Source organism: Propithecus coquereli, unplaced genomic scaffold (genome assembly GCF_000956105.1).
Source record: "Propithecus coquereli isolate 6110/MARCELLA unplaced genomic scaffold, Pcoq_1.0 Scaffold92, whole genome shotgun sequence".
Classification (NCBI taxonomy): domain Eukaryota; kingdom Metazoa; phylum Chordata; class Mammalia; order Primates; family Indriidae; genus Propithecus; species Propithecus coquereli.
The window spans coordinates 980095-998276 of NW_012155507.1; the positions used below are offsets into that span (position 1 = coordinate 980095).

The 18182-nt window shown below is 49.0% G+C and overlaps 1 protein-coding gene across 1 annotated transcript in view; it reads left to right on the plus strand.

Moving 5' to 3' along the window:
• The first annotated feature begins 2940 nt into the window (after positions 1 to 2940).
• The window catches only part of ANP32A (acidic (leucine-rich) nuclear phosphoprotein 32 family, member A), a 40307-nt gene continuing 25065 nt past the window's right edge, over positions 2941 to 18182 (plus strand). Inside the window, exons 1-3 of the mRNA XM_012664825.1 lie at positions 2941 to 2954; positions 4307 to 4529; positions 4607 to 4837. Coding sequence (XP_012520279.1) covers positions 2941 to 2954; positions 4307 to 4529; positions 4607 to 4837 — 468 coding nt within the window. The remainder of the gene's footprint in view (positions 2955 to 4306; positions 4530 to 4606; positions 4838 to 18182) is intronic.

The following is an 18182-nucleotide window of genomic DNA, read 5'->3' on the forward strand; positions in this document are numbered from 1 at the left end:
CCAATATTTCAACTAGAAATACAAATAAAAATTTACTGATTTCTCAGACTGCATTTTAAATTAATCTCTAATTCAAGAAGAGTTGTAGAATGTATTTTTAAAAATAGATCATTACTTAGAGGTATAGATAATAACTGCCATTACAAAGCAGAAAATCTGAGAGGACAATTTTACTATGTACGCTCAAAATTATAAGTACTATTTCCAAATAGTAAAGATATTAAAACTTCTTAGAAAGTCTGATCTCTACCTCTTACACCATAATGGATTTTTGTACCCTTTTCTTCATGAAGGTAAACTTCAACCCCGGGAGGATTAAAACAAATTAGTAGACTCTAAATTAATTGCATTTCTATTTTTTTCAACCTAAATTGCCTTTAGTCACAGTCTTTGTTCTACAGCTCCTCATTCCATTACTGGCTTTTAAGGCATTTATTTCTTCCCTTTACTGCCATATTTTAATACTAAAAATACGAGCTTATAACTCTAGTTTTCTTCCTGATGAACGGCAAACTTTCCTCTGATTGGTACCCCCAAATTATCTTTAATAAATATATTTAAGAAATGGATTCACATTTCTAGTGATTTCTAAACAAGTGTGCAGGTGATTTTTTTTTTTCCTTTTCAAAATAAACGTTCTTCAATCTGAGTTTAAAATTTCTACTATTTGTTTAAATTTTTTTTTTTAAGAGATAGAGTCTCACTATGCTGCCTGGGCTGGTCTCATACTCCTTGGCTCAATCAATCCTCCTGCCTCAGCCTCCCCCACACTTGGGACTATAGGCACACACCATCCTGCTGGGCTTACTAGTTTAATGTTTAAAGTCACATATAGTCACTGTTTTCATGCAGTGCTTTTTCTCCATGATCAACCCATTGATAAGGCAATTATTCAATCATTTTTAAAAATTATTTTTGTTTTTTTACCCAAATTTTATATGTGAAGATTAAAAAATTACATTTAAAAATCATCCAATGCTTTATTAGCAAGAGAAAATGAGGAATATTTAACTATTCAATCATTTTTTAAAAATTATTTCTTTTTAAAAATCATTCATTCAATGCTTTACTAAGCAAAAGAAATTAGGAATATTTAACTTTTTAGATCCTAGGGCTCAACATTATTTTGTTATTCAAATCAAAATGTAGTAGTCTTCACATTTGTTACCAAGGATTTCAAAAGAATAATCTACATTTCTAAAAGCTATTTATATATACAGACAAAAGAGAATATAATTAGGCTGGAGTTTTTCCATATCATTGTCTCTGGGGTCCAAGCAGAACCATGACGTAGGTAAAAGAGTACTATGGCAAGGTTCCAGTGCATGTGATTCAAGCTGAAGAACAAAAAGTTGATCTGTGAATATATTAGTTTGACTCGAAAAGGATGCTAACCATAGGGTCTCCATCTTTAGAGCCCAAACAAGGGTAAAGGAGCTAAAATGGCAGCAGCAACCGTGTGTGTGTGTATTTATAAAACAGTACTTTCCAACACATATCAAAGAGGCTAAGGACACCCATTGCTCATATGTCTTTGAGAACAAAACAGGCTGTTCTTTTGTTTGGAATGGTTCTTGATGGAAAATACTCTGGAAGGCAGGAAGGTATCTTTCCTTCCTTGGCCATCTTTCTCCCTAGGGGGCCAAACTTTGTGTATCTGATTTATTCTTCTCAGTGTGAATCAAACCCAGTTCCAGAGGTCAGAGATTCTACATCTTTCATAACCTAATTTCTATTGTAGAACAACTCAGTAGTTAGGAACTCCACCTGTTCCCACTCCATTTCACAGTTCAGCCAAGATTCCTTGATATCGGGCTTCTTTTCTTATTATATTATCTGAAATGCACAGCCATTCAAAGCACTTATTTACTACTATAATGTGCAATAAAACGTAACTTAAGAAACAACCCTGTAAAACAAGGAATATAAGAGTAGATTTTTTTTTTTTTTTTTAATATTTGGTCGAGTCCTGTGGGGCAAACGGGCCAGCCTTAGCTGTGTTATATTCCTATTTCTTCTTGATAATAAATGACCGAGATCATATTAAGATTTCCTTACAAATGAACTACAAATAAATCTATTTGTAGACTGGGCACGTGGCTCATGCCTGTTTTCCTAGCACTCTGGGAGGCCGAGGTGGGAGAATCACCTGAGGTCAGGAGTTCAAGTCCAGCCTGAGCAAAAGCAAAACCCCATCTCTACCAAAAGTAGAAAAAAACCCCAGACATGGTGATGTGTACCTATAGTACCAGCTACTCAGGAGGCTGAGACAGGATTGCCTGAGCCAAGAGTTCGAGGTTCCAGTGAGCTATGATGACACCATTGCACTCTAGCCAGGTGACAGAATGAGATTCTGTCTCAAAAATAAAATAAATTTGTAAAAGAGAAAATTTTTTCTTTCAAAGTATATTGGGAAAATGGGAAGTATTCCATTGATTATATGCTTTTCAGATGTTTCAACTTCTGTATTGAGTAACATCCAGTGAAGCCCTCTTTCAATTTTCTAACCCTAATACAAAAGCTCTCATTTTGATTTAGTGATCAGGCCATGATTTTTTCAATTCTAATTTTAGTTTGTCTCTGTATACTTTCTTTGATGGGGGTTTGAGCCTCAAAGTCTTTATCTTCAGTCCTTGTATGCTAAAGTGAGCTATTTGCTTCTTTTTAGCAGAGCTGGATGGGGCACATCTCTGCATTTGATTGGTTTGCTTTTAAAGGATTACTCCTCTGGAAACACAGTCTCATGTTGCATTGCTAGCTATGTGGTATTAACTGTGGTTAAAATTTTACATTGAAGATGAGCATTTACCATCAAAGAGAACATAAACTTCAGGACTCCTATGTTACATAAATTGCACACACCATATTGACTTGTTTGTAATGAAGAGCTCTGTTTGAAAACAGCCTTAAATACCATATCCAGAAATAACAACTGACGCGATGGGAAAAGACAGGTAATTTGGTGTTCGTGTTTTAAAAAGAAGCCAATACAATTGAAAAAGAATAAATTCCAACTACAGAAATAGGCTTTAATAAGATTAACAAAATCTGAGGATGACACATATGTCAGCTAAATCCAGAAGTCAAATAAATTATACTATTTATACTCATATGAAATAAAATAATGACTTTTAATTTTTATTTTGCATTTCCCAGCTACTCAAGGAGTAAACATCAGATTTCAAATTCCATTTATTACTTTATCTGAAAGAATCTACTGAGTAAAATGCTTACTTGCAGCACTTTACGTTTGCAATCCATCAGGTTGCAATATTAAAGTTACTACAGCTTCTTCCCCAGTGTAAGCATTCTCTATGTGTTTTATTTACATTTAGCACTTTTTAATTCCTCCTAAACTTTATGTTTAAGAATGAAACTGTATTGGTGTTACGTAACAATATTTTAAATTTGCAACATACATACTGATTTATCTCTCCCTTAAACCCACGTCTCTGAAAAATAAAGTGTACCCAAAAAGAAAAAACTACCCTGGGGTATGTGGGTAAGAGTGCAGACATGTAGAAATAGACACTGAAATACAGTTATGTGGAAAGGTAAAGTAAGGATGTGCCTGTCCTTGTTGACAACCACCCCCACGATTTATTAACAGCCACAGGAAGCCAATTTAGAGCCATAAGAACTTGGTAACCCAGTCGGAATCAGGGCTTTAAGGTCTCTTAAAACTTAACGTGATTCAAAAATACCCAAAACAAGCAAACCGAAAAACCTGGAGAAAGTGTTCCACTTAGAGCTTCCTTGACAACCCAAATCTAACCAAATGACTCAGATGGACGATTAGAATAAACTGTGCGCCGTTCTTTTTCACTAGGTGTATAAAGCCCATAAATTATGTTTGGTCCAGAAAACAGGAGTTATTAGCATCCTCCTTTTCCACGTTTTAATATTCTATATATCCAGCAACAGTTCTTAATCCAAGGTCTTCATTCATTTATCGCCTAAACAAGATCCTCGGTGCCTCCTGGTGATCACTTCTTCCCAGCTGACCTTATATGACAGCAAAATGAAATGCCTCTTCGTGGGGAGGGTCGAGACCGCGCAGTAACTCATCCAAAGGTGGAAGCATCTTGCTTTTATTTACTTATTTATTAGAGGGGTGGCGATAGCAGCGGCCTGACTTGGACGAGGCGGGAGGGGAAGGGGCGTGCTGGCTACGAGCCACAGCCGGGGGCTGGAGGCCGCGGCGGAGGTGGTGGTGGGCTACACTCCTCCAGCTCGACCTGCCGGACCCAGAATATGACGAACCCCTCCCCCGCGCTGCACCCTTGACCCCTCCTCCTCTTTCCAGGCCTTTCATCGGCCTGTCCGTCCGGCAGCCCGCGGCCTCCAGACCTCACGCCACCCACCTCCTACCGCAAATCCGTCGTGCAGAGCGGGAAGGCCCCGGTCGGCCCGACGAAGCCCTCGGCCCGGCGGGGACCCCGAACCGACCCCTGCGGTCGCGCCCCTCCCCCTCGCATAACGCACCTGCGGCCCCGCCCCCGGCCGAACGCAGAGGCGGCGGCGGGCTGGCGAGGCCAGGCTGGTCGGCCCTCGAGGCACAGTCACCTTCCCTTCCCCCGCCATTCCGCCCACCCCCCTCACTCAGCCATCGAGCTGCCGCCGCGCTCCTCAGCCGCCCCGAAATCTAAAGGGGTCCGTCTCCGGCACCACAACCAAATGGCTGAACCTCCCTGGCCGGCTGCGCAGTCCATCTATTGGTCCCTTCCCCCCCCCGCCGCCGCCACCATTGGCTGTTGCCCGGAGACCCTCGGCGGCGATTGGCTCAAGCTGCTGCCGCTCGTCCACGGGCCGCAGATCCCGCCTCCACGGTGATCAGGTTAGTGTGCGCCGCGGGTGCTGGGGGCTCGAGAACCGAGCGGAGCTGGTTGAGCCTTCAAAGTCCTAAAACGCGCGGCCGTGGGTTCGGGGTTTATTGATTGAATTCCGCCGGCGCGGGAGCCTCTGCAGAGAGCGAGCGCGAGAGATGGAGATGGACAAACGGATTCATTTAGAGCTGCGGAACAGGACGCCCTCTGATGTGAGCATTTGCCAAAAATATCTCTGTCGGTCCATTCTCCTACTTTGTGTGTGTGTGTGTGTGCGTTGGGGGAGGCACTTTTTTTTGAGGGGGGTCGCCCGGGAGGTGCGGGGTTGGAGGTCGGACTGCAAATGAATTGCAGGGCTGGGGGGTTGCAATGCCACCCGAGCCTGTTCCGGCTGCCGCCGCCGCTGCCCTTGGTGTGTGACTACCTGTGCGTGTGCCCCGCGTGTGCGAGTGTGGGTGCGAGAGTGTGCGTGCGAGTGTGCACCCATCGGGGCCACCGGGCGCACGCGTTTGGGTCGGAGAGAACGAGGCAAATAACCCTTGGAGCTCGCTGCTCCCGTGACTCCGTCTGGGGGGAAGATTAACGAGGGAGGAGGAGGAGAGGGGCTGCCTCCTGGATTTAACAACAAAAAAGGGGGTTTATATTTTATAAATGTATCCCCCTTCCCGCCCCCCTCCTGCGCGTCCCCCCTCCCTTTCTCTCGCTCGCTCGCTTGCACACACAATAAGTTTTGGGCTTCGCGAGTCCGGTTTAGTTTCTGATAAATGTGGGCCGAGGCCCCCAGGGAGAGCGCGTGGGGAGGGGGCTGCCGCGGAGTTGGGAAGGGCTCGAGTTTAAAGTGCGTCTTCATTTCTTTGCAGTGATGAGGCGAGAGACGGGGGAGCCATATTTGTAACTTTGTAGTGTTCGTGAACGCGCCCTTTCTCTCCCTCCCTCCCTTTCTCTGCCTCCCTGCTTCTCCTCCTCTCTCTCCCTCACTCTTTCCACCCCACCTTCGGGCCAGATGCTGATGTTTCTTCCTTTCCTTCGAAGGGAGGATAAATTAGAAGGAGGGGGAGGGATTTTCGAACGTGCAAAAGCACAGATAATCCCCGCGCCTCCCCACCTCGAGCGATCGCTAGTGCAAGTTGCCCGAAGGCTACGTCCCGGTCCCGCTCACCCCAGCTTCCTCCAGCCTCGCTAAGATGCCAGCCGTCGGGCCCTGGAGCCCCCGGCTCGAACCCCTGGCCCGTCGTTCTCAGGGGTGGGCTCCCCGGCAGCCATTCGGCGCCCGGTTGATAAACGGGCACGGGAAACTTTGTCAGGACGCGAGCTGCCCAGAGCCGGTGCCCGTGGTGGGTACTGGCTGGGTCCGCGTTTATGCGGGCACGGCAAGCACGCAGCTCCAGGATGGGAGTTTGCCTTCGCCGCCTTTATTGATTGGGCAGCGGCGGGAGACGGCCAGAGGAAACTTGCACGGGTGGGAATTGGGGGGCTCGGTCGAAAGCCCAACCCGAGGAGGGGGAAGGTGAGGTGGGTGACTGGAACGCACGTTTTTATTTCTGTCTCGCTCTCGCTTCCAAACCTGAGTGTTTTATGCGAGTTGGCGGCTCAGCGGTGGAGACCCCGGGTCTGGGGCGGAGATGTCGGCCAACTCCCCACTCGGCACCTCCGGGGTGACCGGGGGCGAGCGGACACCCCCAGGCTCCGTGGCTGGGGTTCCAGAGAGTTGGGGATTTGGGCAGCACTGTGCGCTGACCTGTCGCCCCTTCAGCCCGTTAAACCCGAATCCCTGGGGAAGGCAGGCCTTGCTTCCTCTTTCCCTAGTTCTTCCCCAAAACCTGAGTGAGACTTTTGAAAACAAGATCCTTTTTGTCTCCCCCTTCCCATCATAACGCAGCTGTGGACTGTAGACGTGCGAGTGCCTTATGGCGCGCAGGGCGGGGAGAGGGGTGGCCGCCGGAGGGGAGGGCTGCCGCCGGAGAGGCTGGAGTTTCCGCGAACAATTTGCGGGCGCTTTGGCTTTCCCTGGCGGGTTTGTCCGGGCTTGGACCCGGAGCCGGACCATTTGGGGGCTGGGTGTGGTGGTGGGGGAGGGGGCCGGAGCCCAGCCTTCCCGCGTACTTTCCGGAAGCCCCCCGTGCGGAGGGGGAAGGGCGCCAAGTAGGGGCCGGGGTTGCGGCTGCCGGCTGTGGAGGCGAGGTTCGCCCGGCAAACCCGGTCAACACTGCTGGCCAACTGGGAGCGAGATCGAAAGCGGGTCGAACCGGCTCTTTAAACTTCCCCGAGTGTGTGTGCTGGGGGAGGGGCGCGCGCCGCGCCGAACTGGGAGCGATTTCTCACGCTTCGCCCCCTCGCCTCCGAGTCTCCCGGCCCACACGCCTGCCCCCTGCCTTAAGGCGGGGTGGGGCGCGGGTGGCGGGGGAGGGGGCACTTTCTGCACATTTGGGGGGGAGGGGAGAAAGCTAGCGAAAGAGGGACAAAAGGGGTGGGGGAGGAGGAACTGTATTTTTAAAAAAACGTTCTTAAGACAAATAGCTCCGGGAGAGCGCCCCCTGCGCCCCTCCCCGCCGCACTCCCCCGGACCCCCACACACCCACCTTCGGAACCTCTCCCAACTCGGATCCGGGGGCTGGTGGCCACGCCGCGACGCCGAAATAGGACGAGCAGCCATGTTTCCCGGGTCTCTCGCAGCCCGCCCCGCCCCTCCCCCATGGCGCGGCCGGCGCGGCGCGCGGGGCTCGGAATGCGGGCTCCGGGCTCCGGGTTCCATGCGGCGCGGGTCGCGGGCGGGCGCCGCCGGGCGGGCCTCTTGCCTTCCCGAGCTGGTTTCGAGCTCCAGGTGTTTTATTTGTTATTACGATTTTTAACGGCTAGGCCCGCCCGGGGCTGGGCCCGAAGGGCGCCGTGGCGTTATTGGGGGGCGGGGGCAGCCGCCGAGGCCCTGCGCGCCTGTGGCACGACTGCCGGGCGCCGGGCTGCCATTTTGTCACTGTGGCTGTTGTCGCTGTGGGGGGCGGGGGGAGCGGAGTCTTGCGCCATCGCCCCGACGGCCTCCGGCGCGGAGGCGGCAGGGGGAGCCGGCTCCGGGGACCCTTGTTGTGCTCTGGGCCCCGATGGGGGTTTTCACCCCTCGCCAGCGGCCTGAGGCTTTGCTGGCGCGTCAGGGCGGCCGTTGCGCTGGGAGGACGACGATCCTCTGTGCGAGTGTCCCCCCACATCGCGCTCTCTACCTCCCCCGCCCTTCTCTCGGGTATCTCGCTGTTCCTCCTGCAGGCGTTCTAGACGTAGTTAAATGTGGCCTTAAGGACTAACCGTTCGCTGTGGTGTTTGCTCCATCGGCGGAAGTGATAGGGTGAGGGGAAAATTAAACAAGGGGTTTCTTTTGGCTGGGGGAGGGGGTCGCACACGCGACTCTAGTGGCCCTGACTGAAGCCAAGGACTGCAGCCTCTTAACCCGGGAGGGAAGAGTTGTCGTTGTGTTGGGGAAACGCCCTCCTGGGCTGGGCTCTCCAGGAAGGTAGGTCGAGCTCCGTGTTTCAGGTGGGTGTTGCAGTGCCCTGCGGGGTAGAGAAGCCCCCCTCGCTCTTTGCTTGCCCCTTCCCCTTCTATTTTTGCCTGGGGGACGGCAGCTACGAAAGTAAATGCGGTTCTAAGCCGAAAGAGAGGGAATAAAGTTTGCTTTTGAAAAAAGTAAACCGTCTTTCTCTGGCTGTTGACTTAAGAGTCAGAAAATTTGTCGTGTTATGTTTTCCGACGCTGCCGTCTATCTCTCTGGGACTTTTAAAAAGCCGATATAGGTGCTGGTTAAGCACCTCACTGGTTGAACTCTGATGTCCACATAGAGACTAACTTTCATGGCAGTGTCCAGCAAAGGCTGCCTTGGAAGCCAGCTTTTACTTGACCTTTGGAATACATCGCATGATGTTTTCCAGGCTGACTTACTGCCTAATTGGGTTCAAGTAGCATGATATTAACTTCTGTTTATGCAAGCCAACCAGGAATTCACAGGCAGAAAATTGAGCATGAGTTCCGTATAGTCACGGTCAGTTGAGTTCTGTTACTGGGTGCTGCTGCTAATGGTAGTTTTGAGTCTGGGGGCTCCATGGTGACGCTGGGCTCTGGGACAACACAGATGTGGATTTGAATTCCCCTTGCCACAAGGAGGTAGGATGATTTGTTTAACCTACCCTTGTGACCTTGGTCAGATTAATTTAACCTACCTTTTTGAAGCTCGGTTTCATCACTTGTAAAATGGGAACAATAATCCCATTTAATCAATAAGTAGTAACAAAACTGGTTTGATCTGGCCCTCGGTAGTAGGTGCTCAGTATGTGATAGTGTTATTCTCAGGGCGATATGCTGCAAGGCAGATACGCTGCAAGGCGTGACTTTGAGCTTTTCAGGGTTTAGAGTAACAACAACAACAACAACAATATTAGCTAATGCTTACATAGCATCCATGCTGTGTCTGGCACATTTCTAAGTGGATTATACATATCAGTTAATTTAGTCCCCACAACAGCACTATGAAGTAGGTACTATTATTTTTATATAACAGGTAAGGAAATTAAGACATAGAGGCTTATCACGTGACTAGTGAGTGGCAGAACCAGGATTCAGTCTCAGACAGCCAGTGTGCATACTCAGCCTCTACGCTCCACTGCCTCCCTTGAAGCACCTTTTTTGTAAGACACCATGAAGAAGAGCTTTCTCTTCTCCAACTTTGGGGTGGTGCCACCTTATGAGGGGAGTGAGTTTCCTATTAATTGAAGGTATTGTAATAAAGACTGAGTAGTCTCCGGTTGGAGATGGAGGTGGGATGTGGTTTAGCACCAGAGGTACTATGGATTGCCGTTTAAAGGGGGAAGCCATACATTGAATTTGGCTTAGCACATCACATCTGGTTAGGCCAAAATGAATCTGGCTTTTTAGGTGCTAGGGGACACAATTTGGGCAACGAGAAGACAAGCAGGAGCCACTCTTATGCAGTCTGCATCTATAACCAAAAAACTGAACAAAATTGGCATGTCCTAGTATTTGGAACATAGCATGCTACTAACATCTCATGAATCATCTCACTTAATCATTCCAATAACTCCTTAAGGGTTGCGCGATATCTCTATTGTGGGGATGAATTATCTAAGGTTTGGAGAGGTCAAACAACTGGCAGGCAGCAGAACTGGGTTCTACGGTAAAATCAGAGGCCCCTTTGGTGGACAGTAGGAACTTTAAGGATTGTGTAGTCCACTGGGGCCCTAACGTTGCCCATTACCAGAATTGCCCAGGGAGCATGTAAAAGACAAATTCCTGGGCTCTGCCCCTGGACATAGGTTTACCACTGGGGTTGCCAAACTACAGCTGAGCTGCCTGGTTTTTTTACAGCCCGTAAGTTAACAATAATTTGTATATATAAACATTGCAATCAGTTTGATTATATGGAACACTAACTTTGAATCCCAATTAAGTGAAATGTTATCCCCTCCAAAAGAATTCTTGTCTCAGTAGCAGACCTGCATTACAAAAAAATTGTACTCAATATATTTTTAATTTTATCAATAAAAGAATTGTGGAAGTGTCTTCTCTCTCTCTCTCTTTTTTTTTTTGAGACATTGTCTAGCTCTCTCACCTTGGCTAGAGTGCAGTGGTGTCATGGTAGCTCACTGCAACCTCAAACTTCTGCCTCAGCCTCCCAAGTAGCTGGGACTATAGGCACGGGCCACAATGCCCAGCTAATTTTTCTGTTGTTTTTTTAGTAGAGACAGTGTCTCGCTCTTGCCCATGCTGGTCTTGAACTCCTGAGCTCAAGCAATCCTCCCACCCAAAGGGCTGGGATTACAGGTGTGAGCCACCGCCACCAGACTCTTTTCTCTTGTTATAAAAGTGACTATGGAGTGTTCTCAGTTTTGCCTCTTGGTAAAGTTTACTATCTGGCCCCTTTACAGAACAAGATTGCTAATCCTTGGTTTAGTAGATTGGAGGGAGGGCCCCTAGGATCTGGTGTTTTGTTTAAGCAAGCCGTATATTAGCGTGTGGTCTTCCCAAGTCCTTCTGTGTACGTGCCCTTTAACTAATTGACGCCTAGTGGAAATAGGCCTTAATCTAAGAACCACCATGGGAAGAGAAAATTGTCTTTGTTACCCGTCTAGTATTGAGCACTCCTCTTTACTAGAGAAGTTCTGTATAGCCACCTGAAATTCTTTATGTTGTATACTCAGAATATTTCAAAAAATGTTTGTGTATCTTGTAGTTACATGGTTACTCTTAAATTCTAGATGTCTTCTCAGAGGTAGAGAGAAGGAGCTTTGAACTATAACGGTTCGAGCTTTGAGGCCTACCTAAGCGGGGGCAGCTGTGTACCCAGTAGCTAACATCAGACTCTCAGGGCACAGATCACTGAAAACTGCAGATAATCCTGGAATCTCTAGCTTTGGCCTGCTGCTTTTGCAGTATGCATATTTTCTGGGGAATGAACCAGCAGCATAGTGGCTTTGAGTTTCGGGGTCCTATTTTTCCCTCTAGCCTCTTGTGTCTGAGCTACTGAGTGGAAGGAATGGATATAAGATTGGCCAGGCTGAGGAGATAAATTCAAGGGGACAAATCCTAGTCCCAATAATGGCAGCCTGTGCTGTGACAACAAACTACAAACCCAGTTCCCTCTCTTGGCTGCTGCTGCACCACCAGCCTCTCGAGGTGACTTACTCTAGCCTTATAACAGTCTGCCATCCTTCTTTGTAATACCAGGGCTGGCCATCCCAAAGCTTCAGTCCAAGTTAATTACTCCACATTGAAATAAAAACTTTGGATCTGTGGTGAGCCTTTACGGAGACTGTGTAGGATCCTCTTCACATGTCCCCTTACCATTGTGCCTGCCCTGTCTACCTTGGTGCAGTCACTTAGGAAAGGAGCAGAGAGCTTGTTGCTGAGTGGTGACTGGGACCTGGTGGAATGAACTTGGCCCAGTTGTCTGGCCTGAATTCTGACTTGGTTTAAGACAAGGCTCATTATTCTGGTGTCCAGAGTGGGGGTGCTCCCTTAGAGATGTTTGCTGCCGCCTCCCCCAACCCCTATTTTGGCCTGTCCACCCTCTGCTGTAGCTGGTCCCCTAGGATCTGCCATCTCCCAGTCCCCCCCAACACCACTGCCTTCCTCCCACAAACAAGTAGAGAAACATGGACCTGATTCTGAATCTCATATCACATTGAAATATAATTACGTGACAAATGATGAATACCCAACAATGATGTTTTCATTAAAGAGATGGAGTGTAGCAGGGATGGAGATTTGCAAAGGCATATGTTATTCAGAACTTCTCATTTAATAAAACTTGCTGAAACTGGATGAGCAAAGCACCCACAGCCCTGAGCCGCCTTCCCAGACATGGCAGCAGCCTCCTCGTATAGGACCATTTGTCCTGATGATACTTGTTAATACAGAGTCTGTAAATAAGATAAAATGTCTTTATTGTACCACATCGAGCTCTGTCCTGGGTTTCCTGGGCCACGCCCCACAACCCCCTTGTTTTCCCCTCGAATTTATTTTGGATTTTGTTTTAGTGCCGCAGCTGCCCCCTGCATTCATTCATGTCCCAGTTCCTTTACCAAAACTTGCCCCAGGCAGCAGATCTAAAAGAGTGGCTTACTTACTCTACTATTATTTACTCTAATGTGGATTAAAGTCAGCGCAGTTTTTCCCAGAAGTATTTACATTCAGAGATTCCGGTTTGGTAATTACCAGAGAACTATTGAAGACCTGGATGCTGTCCTCCGCTTTGCTATTAACCAAGTTGGACAAGTTGTTTGGCCTTTTTGAGCCTCCGTTTTGTCCACTCTAAAATGGGAGTGTTGAATTGAATCAGTGGCTTTCAAACTTTTTGATCCCAATTGTAAGAAACATGTTTTACACCACTACTCAGTATGTACATGCATTTGTATGTTATGCAAAAAACTGACAACTTGCTACCTTACCACATGTAAAACACTTTATTAAATATTCATTAAAAAGAAAACTAGCTGGTTTTGACCTATAAATTTGATTTCATTAGTTGTTAGTGTTTGAAAGACATTAAAAGGTGGGTATTAAGTTACCTTCATACCCAGATACTTTGCCGTTTGGTTTGGGGGGTTGAGAGGATGCCTTCTGTAGCTTTGTGAAGTCTCCACTGAGGGTCAGTTGTGATTTCTCCTGTTTTAAACCAACACGGCTCATGTTCTCAAGCCACTGTCTTTCCGTCCAGCAGTTTCCCACTCTAAACCTTCGCACAGCATAAGGAGTCATTATCCTAGCTTCCTACCCCAGACAGGTGCCTTCTGAGGTTCCTGGCTGTGCCAGTGGCCCTCCGCCAACTGTGCTCCCCCACCCCTTCTCTGTGCCCTCATGGCCCACAGCCCCCATCCATCCATCTGTGTGCAGCGCATGGAGGGTCGCTGAAGGGGTAGTTGCCTGGGGCACCCACAGTCCAGCACTGAGAAGAGGAGAGTGGGCCCGGAGTGTCTCACCTAGACCACCTGAGGGTGTGTCCTGGCTTCCCCCTCCAGCTGGGCATGCCCCTTCACCTCACAGAGCTTTCCCCTTTGTTCTCTGTGAAATGAGTTGTACTGGTACCTACCACACAGTCTGGCACACAGTAAGCACTGAATAAATGTTAGCTCTTGTTGCCATTATGGCCTACTCTGCTACAACACCATAGCTAGCATTCACTTAAAAAGAAAAAGCTTATCAGTAGATACATTATGTGAAAAGCTAACATTTCTTTTCATGGGAAAAGAGGTTTAGAAGCTAGAGATTCACATTTGTTGGAAGTTATTTTTCCCTACAAGCAATTTCAATAGTAAATGTGGTGTTTCTAGATTTGGGAATAGCTATAACATCTAAACATCATGGAGCAGCCCCAGCACTGGGTTCTAGGTAGTTTCTGCTGAGGGTAATTGTCATGACTCGTCCCTCTCCTGGGCAACTGCTTTTCTCACTGTCCTCAGCAGCTGTTTCAGACCTCCACTCCTCAAACTGCTGCCCACTGACCTTCCACCCTTTCCCTCCCAGCTGGGAGGTCGTCCTCACAGAGAAAATTGAAACCTGGTTTCCTAAGCAATTCCTAAACCAGACTCGCCTAAATTCCTTCCCAGCTCGGGGGTCCTTTGGGTCTTGTCCACTCCCCTCTGTGGTTCCTTTCTCCTCCTAGGCACCTGGCAGCAAATCTTGTGTGGACTCTTCTCAAATTCAGGGTGCTTCTCCTCTCCTAAAGCAAACTGAGGCTCCCTTGGCTGATTGTGTATCCCACTGTACTGTACCTACTGCCATCTCTCTTCTTTACACTCTTAACTTCCTGAATTTCTGTGACCGTCTCTGTTCCCTCGCCTCTCTCACTCCTCAGCCGTCTTCAGTCTGGTTTGTTTCCTAAATAGTTCGGAGAACCCCCAAAGCCTTCATTTCTTCCCTTGCATGGCACCTCAGCAGCAGTGCCCAGCATCCTTGACCTTCTTGAACTATGTCCCCCCTTGGCTCTCCCTGGCTCTGGTCACTCCTCAGTTTCTGGTGTCCTTTTCCTTTCCTGTGTGTAGCCATGAGATACTGACTCAGTCAAGCCCGGGCCCTGGGCCCTCACTCCGTATTCCCTCCCTGTGAAATCTCATCCTCACTGACAGCTGCAGGTACATTGTGCTGCCTGGGATTTGACTTTTAGCTAAGCTCGAGACCCGCCTGGTACCTCCACCTGGGTATTCTAACAGCATGTTGCTCTCAAGTCCAAAGGGAGCCCATGACCTGTGTACCCTGTTCTGCCGACCTGCCATACACACTCTCATGATCCTCTTTCCATCCATCACAAGTCCTGTCGATTTAAAATAGCCTCTGTTGCTTGCCAGCTGATCTCCTGCATCCTGGTCTCATCCTCTGGAAGCCATGCTTCCAGCTTCAGCCCGGATGATCTTATCAAAACACAGATGTAATCATGTCACCCCATACCTAGAATTCACCATTGTTCTTAGCCCAAAATCCTCAGTAAGACCAACAGAGTCCTGCGTCGTCTAGCCACTGCTGACCTCTTCCTTCTCTCCGCTCTGGCCTCACCAGCTGCCTCTCATTCCCTCAAACCGGCTCCGTGCTATGACTGGCGCCATCATCTGGTTAGCATCTAATCATCTTTACTGTCTCCTTCATCCTCCTTCCTCAGGTTTAGGTCTGGTTCTTTTGTTATAAAACTCTTAAAGAACTTCCCCTTCAAAGTGCTTTGGTTTGTAATTATACATTCCAGATTATGAGTATTTAATTAGTATCTGTCCCCCTGCATAGCGGGTGCACTGCATATTTTAAGGGACCTGCTTTTGCTCACCATTGTGTATCCTCAAAGCTCAGCACTGTGCTTGGCACATGATAACCATTCTAGAAGTATTGATAGAGTGAAGGAATGCGGTACTTACACCTTCTTGTCACTTTCGTCACCCACTGTCTGATAAGCCTAGCATGAAGCCACTGAAACCCAGCTTCTCCCCAACCCCCACCTCCGCCCCAGGTTGCTGTGAGTTTCTGGTTGAGTTGCCTGTGGGTAGGTGATGTACACTTTCTCAGCTCAGTGGTCTTCCAGTTTTTCTGACTTTTGCCTCCCTTGTCAGTAAAAGTTTGAACCTGAGCCCCGGTATGTCTACCTTGTAATTACGGATTATTCACATATACTGCATATAAATATGTACATTATAAAATGTAACGCCAAAAATATAAATTTTAAAAGGATAAGTTAAAAAATATTGAGTCGTAATATTTTTTTCCTACATCCCAGTGGATTGTCTTGGGCAGTCGTATACCACTGCTCTAATTAGTTGCTTGTTTTAATTCAGTTATGAAAGTTCATGCTGTAAAAGAAATGCCCATACCTTGCCAAATACTAGTTCCCTGTTAAGATCTTCCCAGCCCAGGTGTTTGATGAGTAGGGGTGGGGGCATTCATAGCCCTCCTCAGATAAACTGGCTTGCCTGAGATCCCCAGCGAATCAAGGCTCCAATGCCACATGTCAGCTTGGTGCTGTTTGGTTCGGTTGTGCGTACAGATCCACCAAAGTCCCCTCCAGTCATCCCTGGGGTCCCACAGAGGCAAACCCCTGGGTTCTCCCTGCAGATATCCTGAGAAATCAAGAGGCGGCTATGGTGAAAGGATTCCATCAGCCATAGACTCGGGGCCAGTGGGTGCGTGGGTGGCTTTCTCCTACTTATCTTCAGGCTGGGAACAAGTGAGGCAGGATCTGCTGCTGCAGGCTGGAAGAGCAGGGATGGGGGGGGCACAGTGAAGTTTAGAAGAGAGGCCTGCGTGTTCTGGCGTGAGACTTCAGCAAAGTCGTGCTGGGACTGTGCAGCCAGCAGTGCCCAGGCATGGGTTTCTGGATTCGCCGCCTCCTGCAGAGGTCATGAGAACAGTGGACGTGCACCTGTGTAGGGGTGGTGCAGTGTAGGCAAGGACCTGTAATTGTGAATTAGAGGGATTGCTTCGGATTTCAGCAGGAACCGTGGATCTAGGGGAGAGACTCATCTCCACTTTGTGTAACCAGCTCTCCGCTCAGCCATGGCCTCACCAGCAAGCCCAAGTGGTGTGACTGTGAAGGGAGGGATGAGGGGAGCCCACTTCCCTGACACGGCCTGTGTGCCCAGCATCCGGAATGAGGCAGGGAGTTGTGCGAATACCACTTAAGTATTTGTGTAGCAAACTCTATTTCTTGAATTCAGTCCCTGTGTCCTGGTCTGGCGAGGCGTGGCGGGCGTGGTTACAGAGAGTGGTGTTGCCTAGTTCCTGTGTTGGGGTTGGGTTGGGGTGGTGGGGCACACCACACAGACAGGAGGGAAGGGGGCGCGTGCTCAGTAAAGCAGATTTCAACGCCTGCTGTGGGTCAGAACCACCAGGGGAGCCTCTGAAGAAATTCCCAGGTTCTGCCTCAGCTACTGAATCAGTCTCCCAGGGTGGTGCCCTGTCCATGTATTTTTAGAAGGCTCTGTAGGGGACTCTAAAGCACAGTTGGGAGCCACCCCATCGTGGCAGGGTGCAGAGCTTCCCAGCAGGGAGGAAGAAATAACTAAATGGAAACCAGAGGAAAACAGAGCAAGGAAAACAGGAAAAAGGAAAGGAGGATGTGCGATTTAACCTGCTGGGGTGCAGGGATCCACTCTGGCCTGTCCCCCCAGTGCCCCTCCACCATGGGGAATTCCCACACACCCACGGTCTGTTCATCACCCTTGTAATTTTTTGTTTACCTGCACCTTGTGTGGCTGCCACTGGGAGTGTCGGGTGGGACTTATTTATCAAGACCGGACTCAGCCCATCCTTCATCTCCAGGGGATGGAGAGGCCAGTGGACCTTTTGTAAGAGGGAGGACGCCCCCGGCCCGAGCGATCAGGTGCAGTGTGCAGTGCCTGAGGACTGCAGGTTGAGGGGGTTGGCAAGTCCCCTCTTTGAGCTTGGGTTGCCACCTCTATAAAATGGTGAATAACAATAATATTAATAACTGCTTTGCAGGGATTATTGTCAGAACTGAGAGAAGTATGGTTTGTGCGGGTGTGTGTTGTAGACAGACTCTGAAGGTTAGACTCTAACACCTAGGCTTGAATGAGCTGTTTGGACAGGGGCGGTGGGGGTGGAGCCAGCCCCCTGAATAACGCTCTTGCTCAGCGTCTGAGATGGTGTGTGGTGGAAGCAGTTCTTGGACCTGGAGCTGCTGAAGCAGGGGGTGCCCAGGTGAAGGACAGAGCTCACCCCCCAGTTTTTTATGGAGGCGGGACTGGAGGGATATCAGCCAAGCTGCTTGCCTCCCCTGTCCCAGGGCCTCCTTTCGGGTGGGGGCTCTTCGCCTGTCTTTATACTGCAACATCAGCCCCTCTTGCCTCTGGACTCCACTCCTGGCTGCAGAACTCTGGGTCAGGCCCTCCTAGTCCTGATCTTTCATTCAGACAACTCCTGAGAAGGCCCCCTTCTCCAGGAAGTCCTCCTTGACTCAGTGGAACAAAGGGAACAAATTGTGTCCACCCAGGTGACATAAAGGTAAAAGTCCTCCTTCCAGGTCACGCAGCAGCATTCTCCTCTGGGATAATTCCAGTGGCACTCTCTTGGGTGTGCGTTTGTGACTCCTCTCTTTGTTGGTCCCCTTGCCGGAGGGCAGCATTGAGGGGGTGTGAAGCCAGCATGACCCCTGCAGCCAGGACAGAGGAAAGCTCCACGACGATGGCAGATGTGGCTCTGCAGCCTCCCCCTGGCTGCCCGTGGGAGCGATCTGTGTGTTCTGGCATATGGAGGGCCGGGAACTGGCCGTCACAGCCCCCCGGGTGTTCCTTCTACTTCTGTATGTCTCCCCTTCCCCGTGGAGATTTGGGTGTACCCTGGATGTGGCCTTGGAAGACTGGG